Here is an 11,201-nt window from a genome sequence, read left to right on the forward strand (position 1 = left end):
CTGGTCGCTGAGGTGGAGGCGCTGGTGCAGGGGCGCCTGGCTCCGCCATGCACGCTGTGTCGCAGGTGGCGTGGGCAGCCTCCCACGCCGAGCGTGGCCGCCGCTCTCCACGGAGCGCCCGTGGGTGCTTCCCGGGAGCCAAAACGGGCTCTGGGATGAATAAAACGTACACTTAAAGTAGAAGTTAGCAGCACCTGCCTGTGCTCTCAGCTGTGAGACTGTGTAGGTGTAGCAGCCTTGAGTTGTGTCCTGCTCGGTGCGCAGTCATCTTACGGAAACCCTCTTCTGCAGAGTGAAAGAGCTGTCACTTAAAATAACCCGTTTGTTGATTCCCCCCCTCCCCCCTAGTCAATAGTACTACCCGCTCCAATGGTCTTCCTTTGTTCTGCAAATGATAAGCTTTTACCCCAAACGGTGGAACTTGATGTATGTCTGTATTTTCTCCCCTCCCTCATTTCAGTGAAGAACTTGGAAACCGGCAGAAGCACTCCAGGAGTAAAGATGTTTTTTGGCCGTGAAATTATCGATGGTGAGGCTTTTCTTACCGCGTTTTGGGGTACAGGGATCATGCCCACTCTTAGTTCAGCATTTTAAATCCATTTTTTTGGTCATTCTGCTAAATTCTTCAGTTGCACATCTTTATTCTAAAATCAGGAGGAATTAGAATGTTTTATAAATCACACAACTTTCGTTCCCCAATTATCTCTCAGTGAAATAATAATTCCCTACTTTGTGAAGGTCTTGTGGCTGTACTGCGTTAAAGCTTATTAATTAAATAATAAATGAAGTCCAATAAGACCACTAATGAAAGTAACCACTCCGAAGGTGATCAGTTGAGATAAGCGTGTCCCCCCCTTTACGTCCTAAAGGCAAGTTACATTCATCGTGTATGTTCTTACATGTGCAAGACTTTCACTAATGGACTCTGCTGGGAAGTTAAATTGCTTAAAGTCCTAGTTAACTTGGGTTTGCTTTTATTGGCACACTCAAAAGCACCTCTATTAAATGGTCTGTTTATCTGAGCCGCTTTCCGTGATTCACTAGTGATAAGAATATGGGATTATTTAAGAAAAACATTTCTAGCGTATAAAGGTCCTGTGCTTTTCTATTGGCGTCTGCTTTGCTTTGGGGACAAGGAGCAAAGTGCTGAGGGGGAAGTAGCTAGAAGGTAGCTATTGGACTTACCAACTGATTAACTGACTCCATTCTGCCTTTTTCCTTGTACCTGCTTTATTGTATATGTAATAGTCTGTAAAATAATTAGTTGTACTTCAATACTGACTTTGTTTTTGTTGGTATGCTAAGCCATTAGTCTTGCTTAAATGCTAGAGTTCTGAAATACACCTTATCTAGGCTACTGATATAAGTTATTTTATATAGATTTGTACATCAGAGTGAATTTAAAATTATTTAAACTATACTTTGAGTTCAATTCATTTTTTTGCATGTATGGCCATGTCCTGTGGTTGTTAGTATTGGTTATGGGTCTCTTTTTTTGGGGGGAGATAACAAGTGTCAAAAAGTTGCTTGTCAGCGCTAGAGTATAAGTTACTTTTTTCTGTTGCAGTGGAATTGCTGGATGAACCAGAGTCAGGGAACGGAACAGCAATGCTTTCTGAGTACGTTGAAATGTTTCCTTCCTTTCACAGTAGGAGAAGGGGTGGCATGTGCTTGCTAGGCTCCCTTTCACAGTAGGAGAAGGGGTGGCATGTGCTTGCTAGGGGAGCCACCACTTACATTTAGTATAATACTGATGTTCAGACTCAGCTGTGCCAAGTTTGTATTTCTCTGCTCTAAAGGTGAACAAGGTGGTGAGTGGAAGATCTCCACTGTGTAATTGGTTCTTTCAAGCTATTGCTTACAATTTGTCTCTCTCGCTTTTTTCTTTTTTTTTTTCCTTTCCACTAGTGTTCATAGGTAGAAGAATTTGCTTGGTTTGTTTCCCTGTCAGCTTGTGGTTTCAGGGAGGATTTCCCATGAGCATTTCTTCTGTGGTGGAACAGTTCCAGGACAATTGCACAGGGAAGGTTAGGTTTATACAGATGCTCTCGAAACATATATAAATGTGACTTTGGGAAGCTGGTAAAAGTACGTTTCAAACTCCTGCAGACCCATGCTCCTGGATGACTTTGCTTTGAGTCTTCTCACAAGACCACATTTGAATTGTTTATTCTTCCTCTTAAGAGAAGTAGGAATGAAGTGGTGTCTACTGAATAGTCCTTAAAATATAATTAAAAAGCACATAGAATTGTGATTAGCGGCAGTCTTCTTGCTTGCTGCTGTCTTGTCTTCTTTCTCCCTGTTAAGTAAGCCTACGTTCACACATAACTTAAATATGCTCACCTCGGTAGCAGATTCCTGTGTTAATCCTTTAAATATACAATTTTAGATAGAAGATTCTTCAGCTACATCTAAAGGCTGATCAGAAAGGGGTTTTTATGTTTTATTCTATTGAGATAGAGAGGTACATGATTGGAGCTCTATAATCATAATGGGATGGTTTTATATCAATATTAGGAAATTTATACTAATAAGTCATATTTCCCAGTGAAGTATTCTTGACTTCAGACTGTCCTGTTGTAGAAATTAAGCATCTTATATGTGACATCTCAGTCAGGTGAATGTTTACTAACTCTATTTTTTTTTTGGTCCTGAGATGCTACCATTTTATATGATTTAATAATTTCCATTTGATTACAGTAAAGTTTCAGTGGATATAACTGGTGATATAACTGGTATTGGTGAACTTGTAAAATCACCCTCCAATTACAGTAACTAACTAATGGACCAAATATTATTGATTCAGTGTAAAGACTTACAGATATTTAAATTGTGTGGTTCTTGGGCTCAGGTCAGGTACTTCATTCTTTGTACTTTGAACTCTTTCTTCCCTTGAAACCATTGCTGACCTTTGCAGTAAACATCTGTTCAGGTTCTGCTTTTACCTTTTACTGTCAGAATAAATGTGAAATTTTATCTGAAATAAAGGCCCTTTTGTGCAAAATAAGCTTATTTTTGGGTAGCTTCAAGATCATCTTTAAGAACTATGCACATTGGATTGGGAAGTTGCTTCACATGCAGCAGTTCATTGTCTGGACGCAGGTAGATGGCATTGAATGAAATAATTTTCTTCATTAAATGTCCATGCTGGTGGCATGTGTAATGTTTTGACTTCTGTGCTCTGTATGTTTGCCTTGCTCATGCAGGTTCACTTCAGGTGTTGAAGGGAACAAACAAGCAGACACAGGACCAGCAGCAGATTGTGGCGCACGGAGTTCTCCTTGCGTTTTCCTAGAGAGCCAGCTCAGAGCCTCAAATAGCTTAAAATACTCCCTTTCAGGTAATATGGATATTAGTCAAGCAATGTAGTTAGTTTGTCTTTGTCAGACAACATCTCTCCCAGAGGCTGTGATCTCTTGGTTTGCCTGTATCAGAACAGGATGTATTCTGAAAGAACAATGGTCACAGAAAGATAGGTACAGAGCCTGTTATCTGCAGACATGCTCTTTGCCTGCAGATGTTCACAACATCAGAAGGAAACTCGTCTGCTTTCCAGAATGTTTATCCTGTAGCTCTCATCAACTGTAGAAGTGGCTGAGCGGCACAACTGATCTTTTGGAGAAATCAAAGTGCTTCAGCCAGTGAGCATTCCTCTTTGGTGATTGTTTTAATCTTATACTTGTTCCTGAAATGTATGTGGCGTGATGGATAACTCAAAGCTCAATAAGACTATGGCTCTTTGGTTCTGTGCCAGCTGTCACATGCTTGCATTGATTTGGTTGTGTGGTGCCTGCTGTATACACATGTACAGGTACAGATCCAAAATGTGATCAGCTCGTTCTGTTCTCATAGAGCTGTGACAAGAGTGCAAGACCTGTGTAGGCTAAAGGAAGGTTAGCTGCATTTACCTGGGTAGTGGGGGAGAAAATGAGCAAGGGTTGATGTGATCTGGGAGAGCCTTTAAAAATTTGTTCTTACGATCTTTCAATTGACTATTATTTTAGAGTTTAGAAGATTGTCCTTCTGTAGTCATGGATGCATATTATTAACATTTGTGTCTTAGCTAAAGAGACGGGAGAATCTTTGAGAGCCCTTCTTTACTTGTTCATTAGACATTGTTAAGCAGGTGTTAAAAATACTAAAATCTGGCTTAAATTCTTGTTGCCCCCTTGATCACTTAGTTGTCCGTGTTCTGTGGTGTCACTGTCTGTTAGTTTTGTCTTTGCTACAGTTTTTTTACTTCCCTGGATAAGCCTGGGAATTAGGGTGCTTTTTTTTTTAGTGGATGTGATTTTTTTAAACTGAAACCTTTTTGTTTCCTTTGTGCATCATCACGACAAAAAGTAATGCTGCAACTCACTTTTAAACAGCCAGTTCTTCTGTCAAAAACCAGAATTTTGGCTCATGCTCTAGACTGTACACATCTGAATCAGGCAGTTCAGTAATCTGTCTGGGTGTGTTCAGGAAGTAGAGAGGGAAGAACTGAACAGCTAAACCAGAAGACTTAAGAGTGATTGTACAACTGAAATACCTACCTCGTGCAAAGTTTATTCAAATAGAGGGAGTGTCTAATGTGGGTTTTTTTCCCTTCCTTTCAGAGAATAAGGAAGAAGAGAATGTGGAGTACACAGTTGTTGATTGTTTCCAGCAGAAATTTGGCCCAGCAGTAAGTAGTAATGAAAGCTCTTACGCAGCATGTATGACTTCTAAGCCTGTTCTGTTCTAATTGCCAGTAGATCCATTAGGTGGCAGGATTGTGAGCACTGCTTCATGACAACTTATACTGGAAATCACTTTTGCAGACTGTAGTGAAATTTGAGTAATAGGTAGTAACTGGCTTCTTTAAGTCAAGTAGAAATGGTGTCTCTGGTGGCATCAAAGTATATTTAAAGCATATATTTCCCATACATGCAGGGAAAGACTGCGGTGCACTTGAGTTTGCAGTGGGTGGATGTGAATCTGCATCAGTGTGTTTTGGTTGCTGTTTTCAGACTCTGTATCACCAGTAACTGAGGTGAAGGGTCAGTACTACTATTTAGTGAACAATTATTTTGTTTAGGAAGGGAACAACATGAAGATTTGTTGGCATTTGGAGAGGGAATTGATTGTGTTGCTTTTGTAGGTGTTTGGAACTCGAGACGTGCCTGGACCTTTTTCTCTTAAATCATGTATAACAACATAAGCAGACTTGGTAGAAAGGTTTTGTTTCAGAACATGGAGCCAATGATGGATTTATTATTAAGTTTAATAGCATTTTTTAGAACCTGAACTAGACCAGCCATACTATAGGTCCTCCATGCTGTTTTGTCTTGCAGTAACATCAGTTGTGATTTGGGCTCTTATTATGGTAAATCTATTGCACATACAGAGGAAAAAGCTGTTCCCCACAGGAAGAGGTTTCCCTGCTTACAGAGGAATCTAACTGTTGCTTGAAAAAGAAGCTGGCTTTTTTATTTCTGTTTATGCCTTCTACTCTTGTGTTACGTGCACACTACAGGTTGCTTTATCTTAATTGTCTGAAAACTTTTCATGTCTGTGAGAGTGACAAGTTTTTCTTTTATACCTTAGAAAATGAGTTCTCCTTTTTAACTGAGAGGAACATCTTCTTTATGTGATCTTAAGGAAGTTCCTAAAACCTACTTAGGAAAATTTCTTGGGAGGAGATCGGGGGAGTCTGTATTCTTTAGTTATCCATAATCTCTGCTAAATCTATTATTGATGTTTCTAGTTGCGGAATTTCCAGCTGTCTACCTGTAACTGGACTGATACTGTGTTTGTTTCTCTTGGATCACTATACATCTGAGATTAATTGTGGTTTTGATCTGTATTTATGTTTTTAAATATGGATCATGACCAGAAAAATCGCAGTTTACTATTTGTCCCTCTGCTTATCATTCTCTGGCACTACTTATTTTATCCTTATTTTTTTCATTAGGTGCTGCACCTAAAACAGCAGTGTGTTGTCAGTATAGCAGCAGAAGGTGTTAATTTGTGTCGTCATGGAAAACTCTCATGGCTTGAGGTAAGAAGCAGGTCTTCCCCAAAATGTTCCACTAAACAGAGGCATAACTGAGAAACATTTGGGAATTAGCCTGTGTTTAAGACTTACTCACGTAACTGTTTTGGTAAGGGATATGATGTTCTTCAAGACACATCAGGTATTTCATAAAAGACTTGTTACGGAAAGAATTGTGCTGTTATAAGGCAATATATAACTTGTATGTAATATATACGTTTGTATATAACAATGTAACGTATTTGGTTTGCCATCTTTATGTACTTGTATACAGGTAGAGTTATTACACTAGTACAGCTGTTACCTATTGAAAAACTGCAAGACCTAATCACAATGCCAGTATAATTGGAGGAGTAAAATCCATCTAAAGATGATACAGTATCTTAATTGGCTGTTACGTTATCAACATCTGAAAAGGAAGGGACAGAAAGGAGAATAGCTTAATATATTAGCTCAAAATTGTCTTAGTTTATTTTTAATTGGTTTAAAAGTGAGTGTCTTTATCCAAAGCAAAAACTTGTGTGGGAGTTCATGCTTCAAACTTAACTCGTTTATTCAAAAGTAAGTGTCCACAAAATGTTTGCTTTGGTATGGCTAAATTGCTTTCAAATAACATCTTTTGTTAAACCACTATGAATTTGAACATAGGCAAAACCTAAATTTTATATCCTGTTTGATATGCTAGGATGGAAAATGATGTCCTTCATTTCTTTGGTAGTGGTCTTTGACAGTGAAAGGAATGTCATGGGCACAAAAACTTAGTTGGAAGTGGTTCTTTAAAAATGTCACCGTAATAGGTGTAGGAATTTATTTTAAGTACTGTGCATAGGGTTTGCTCTTGATATGTCTCAAAATGCTGTATTTAACTGTGTATCGTAGACTACTGGGTTGTTCTTTCTAATTATTGTGAGAGTCTCTGAGCATCTCTGGAAAAAACAAGACTTGTTTATGGATTAGCATCGAGGAAGCTAAACCTGCTCTCCCCAACATAAGCCTGTACATAGGAGATTATGGCTTGTGGGCAACGGTGCACTCTCTCCTACTTTCAAATCCTTTGTTCTTCTCTCCCTCACTCATTTTCTCTGCAACTGAATTTGTTGTAGATAGCAACAAAGAGCCGTATTTTTCTATTTGATATCTTCCGACTGGGACCTCAGGCTTTCAAAAATGGATTACAAATGGTGTTGGAAGATAAAAACATCTTGAAGGTAAGGGTACAGGGTGTGTGAGGACATTTGTGGTGACAGAGGTCATATACGTATATAATGATCTAGCTGCACCAAAAAGTTGCAGTTGGACACAAGTTTGTCTGACAGCTCTTCCTTACTTCAGGTTATGCATGACTGCCGCTGGATCTCGGACTGCCTCTTTCACCAGTATGGTGTCCTTCTCTTCAATGTCTTTGATACACAGGTACCCTTCAAATATTCTGGTTGGGAACAAAAATTTCAACAAGAGAAACTTCAGCCTTGTTCAGGGCATTCTCTCAGAGAAGGTTTAACATTACTCGAATGTGACAGTTGTTGAACTATGTAAACATAGCATTTTTGTTCTAGCTAAAAAGAACCGTCAGGCAAGGCTGATAGTGTTATTTAGTCTTGTGTAGACCCATTTTAAAAGGTAGTTAATATCTACTATTAGCAGCAAGTTTAATGTGGTTTTTTTTAAGATGTATTAACTGGTCTTGATCAAACTTGGCACAACCTGAGGCTGCTGTGGCTTAAACAGGAGCTGCGTCAACTTGTGCTTTATGTTCTTTGTTACTCTTTTTGTGCCTTTCACAAGTGTAGGAACAGATTCGGGCTACAGGTATCCAGCACTGGGAAGCACCTGCTAATAAACGCAGTGGTGGAGGTGAGAGAACAGGCCAGGTTACCACAAAAATCTGTTTTTGCTGGTGCTGGCCCTGATAGTTGTGGTAGTTAATGTGGTGTGACTAACAGGAGAATTAGAGCCTTTCGAGAAAGAAGAAAATAACATAATGGCTATGATCTTTCATACTGGGCATGGATATGTTATGCATAGTTATGTATGACTTGTCCTTGCCTGTATACTGACTTTTCATGTCATAGATATGACTGCTTACAGTAACTCTTCAAAGCCCTAATCTGGGCTACGTAGTAAGCTTTATACAGCAGAGGTTTCTCTCAGTCCCTTTCTGATCTTAGTTTGGCCTTTTGCCCCTAAAAATTATGTTATTCCATTACAGGTCAAATATCAGTCAGTGTGAGTGTTAAGTCTTGACTTAATGAAAAAAGTAAGGGTGAAAATTCCCACCAGCGCTCCCAACTGTACTGGCTAGAACATGTAACTGATACAGTGGAAACAACTAACCAGAACTATCCACCCTAGGGTCTGAGGTACACACAATTGCACTTATTGTTCTGTTGTCTTGGTATGAGCTGACACACATGCTTTTCTTGCACTGATAGATCTCTAGGCTTAGATTCAATTACTCTGATTCGTTGGCCTGAATCCTCCTTCTAATGTAAGTAAGCTAGTGAAGTAGTCTGGTTTTGGCTACCCTGCAGCATACCTGATATTGTGGAATTAAGCTGTCTTGTCTTCTACTCTGTACCACTGGAGTAAATAAACTGGGAGACACCTCTGAGCAAACTCTCATAGGTGCTTTTTGTGAAGCGCTTCTTAGGGACAGTTTCTCAGTGTTGTTAAAATTGGAACAGGCTGTGTGCACAAGTGAGACTGCTTAAAAAACACAGCAATGGAATGAAGAACTCTGAGTTAGATGGGATCCCTATTTTTTCCTATCTAATTTTCCCAATTAGAAACTCTACCTCTAACCATTTAGAAGAATGGAATATATTTCCATAGATTTGAACATCATCTTTGTTTTGACTTTGAGTAAAAGTAACTGATTGCTTGAGAAGGTCTTTCCTGAGGTGGTTCTTCATCTGCATTTGGCCGCTGAGAGCAAAAAGCCAGAGAAGGTTTTGGTGGTCAGAAGTACAATACAAAGGACTGTTCAGTAATGAGTGATGGAAACTTCCTCTTTACCTGGTGATTTGTGCTTACAATCCAGTGAAGGTCAGCTTCACCTGGGTCTCCTCCATTTTCTTCTCTTCAGTGAACTTATCAGTTTGAATTGTTGCAGTTCCTTTCTCCAGGTATGTTTCCTGCCACTTTTCAGCTAGTGGTTGTAGACTTCTTTGGACTGCAGCAATGTAGTCAGCCTAGCAGAAATATAGGCAGTCCTAGATTCTCTGTCCTACCACAGAGCACAGGAGGTCTCACATTTCTTTCTTAGTCCAAGATTGCTTGTTCTACTTGCGATGCTCTAACATTTTGCATTTTCTTCATAATACCTTCATACAGTCTTTATTTCTCGGAGATTCGGTAAATGGATTGGCTTAGCACTTTCATCTGGTAGGCTTAGCAAAGACATGACTTCCCTCTCAGGGAAGGCAGCAGTTAGCTATTTAGATGATGCCTTAGAGGCAGCTTTAGTCATTAATAAATCATACCAGCTTGTTTGCCTTTGCTGTTGGACAAGACGTTTCCCCCCCACGCCCGCCAAAGACTTCATAGATAAGTTGGGAATGGGGGTTTGGTCTTGGAATTTACCCTCGCTATAAGAGGCCAGAAGAGGTCAGTTACAATTCTGTGGTCACTATTGCAGGGGCTGAGCTGGTACTGCTAAGCACTATGTGGTCTGAACTAGGTAGCACATGGGCAGCGTGTGGTAGAACAGCTTGAAAAGTGGCTTCTGCTGTAACCCTTGCAGTAAAACTGGGCTGCCCTGTAAGCTCATGGTTTTGGTGGTGGGATTGTGGATGCCTGTGTTGAGTGTTGGCTCAAGGTTTCTCAGGAGGCAGTAGTGAGGAGAAAAGGGCAATGAGAGGTCAGTGGGGATTTCAGGGGACCAGAGTGGGAATCCGGGCTTCTGAGTAGCAGAGGAAGTCTGAAGGGTAGGTTGTTCTAATGACAGATAGCTCAGTCTCAGATTTTGAGTGTGGATGCAGGCTTTTTGGTTTTTTCTTCTCTTTTCCCCTGGTGAGTGGACTCTTTTCCAGGCTTCCCTTTTCCAGTCTTCTCTCTGCACCCATTGCAATAGTCCCATGCATCTTTGTGTGCAGCAGGGCTGTTCCTGCTCTTACTGCAAAAGGGTAAAAGAGATGAAACCCAGATGAGAAACAAGCAAACACCATGCCATGCAGTTGCTGCTGGAGGCTGTTGTCTGCTTCCCTTCTGGCTCTGTATGCTGTCAAAGATGAGTCTTGCTGGCAAAATCGGGTTTTGGGCAAAAGGTTTTTGACAACTTACATATTCTTTCATCATGTTTTCCTTAAACTACTTCAGGTTTTAGATAAAAGGCAAACCCATAAGTATCCTGGGGAAGTATCACTGTATGTTTACTCTTTTCTGATACTGCTCCTAACCACCTGCTGTCTGGAGGCAGGAGTACTGGTCTAGAAGGAGCCTTAGACTAACACAACATATAACTTATATGTCATTCTTAAAACTTAATTTACCCTTTTGTGTAACTTAACAGCTTTAAGGAGTCAGATTACTAGCTCTGCAACTGTATGCAGTCAAAACGAGGATTAATTTGTTTGCAGTGTACTTTACTTCTAATATGCATCCCCACTGTCAAACCTCCACATTCTTTGCCTTAGGTTAATGGCTGCTGGTCATGGCATATTGATCCCTTCCATCACAGGTTGCTGATGCTCTGCAGTTCTCAATGGCAACAGGTGGCTTCCTTCCGCACCGTGTCTGCACATTACAGGAGTGTTTGATGCAGCACTTGAAGATACCTTCCAAATGGGATGCCATCATGAAGTGCACGCAGCAGATGGCTTCAGTGAGTGATTCAGTGAGGCACCTTCTGAAGACTCAATTGTGAGCTGTGCTTTGCCTATCTTGAGATGTTTCTGTCAGTTTTTTTAAGAGCATGGCACTATGCAGTGGTCAAATTGCTGTAGTTAAGGACGTTTTGTAACACTGACTTGGGAGACAGATGCAAGCTTTAGTTGGCATCAGTGCTTATGCTGGTATTTCCTAATAGCTCATTTGAAATTGAGGGTTTGAAGAATGACAAAGCTTGTACAATAGAGGATATATATATAACTCGGGTAGAAAATGTTTTTCCGGATATCTTAATATATTTGACTAATTCTGAAACCTAGTTCCAACAGAACAAGTTGGTTAAAATGAATCCTGAGTC

General features: G+C 40.2%; 2 protein-coding genes across 2 annotated transcripts in view; one reads left to right on the forward strand and one right to left on the reverse strand.

The window, feature by feature from the left end:
* The window catches only part of CHP1 (calcineurin-like EF-hand protein 1), a 20,007-nt gene extending 19,958 nt beyond the window's left edge, over positions 1–49 (reverse strand). The window contains exon 1 of the mRNA XM_009319263.1: positions 9–49. Within this exon, the coding sequence (XP_009317538.1) occupies positions 9–49 (41 nt within the window). The remainder of the gene's footprint in view (positions 1–8) is intronic.
* Positions 48–11,201, forward strand: part of EXD1 (exonuclease 3'-5' domain containing 1) — a 21,519-nt gene continuing 10,365 nt past the window's right edge. Inside the window, exons 1-9 of the mRNA XM_009319264.1 lie at positions 48–120; positions 461–529; positions 1,568–1,619; positions 3,207–3,340; positions 4,599–4,666; positions 5,936–6,022; positions 7,120–7,224; positions 7,349–7,429; positions 10,695–10,838. Of these exons, the coding sequence (XP_009317539.1) occupies positions 48–120; positions 461–529; positions 1,568–1,619; positions 3,207–3,340; positions 4,599–4,666; positions 5,936–6,022; positions 7,120–7,224; positions 7,349–7,429; positions 10,695–10,838 (813 nt within the window). The remainder of the gene's footprint in view (positions 121–460; positions 530–1,567; positions 1,620–3,206; positions 3,341–4,598; positions 4,667–5,935; positions 6,023–7,119; positions 7,225–7,348; positions 7,430–10,694; positions 10,839–11,201) is intronic.

Source organism: Pygoscelis adeliae, unplaced genomic scaffold, assembly GCF_000699105.1.
Source record: "Pygoscelis adeliae isolate BGI_AS28 unplaced genomic scaffold, ASM69910v1 Scaffold22, whole genome shotgun sequence".
In the NCBI taxonomy this organism is placed as follows: Eukaryota; Metazoa; Chordata; class Aves; order Sphenisciformes; family Spheniscidae; genus Pygoscelis; species Pygoscelis adeliae.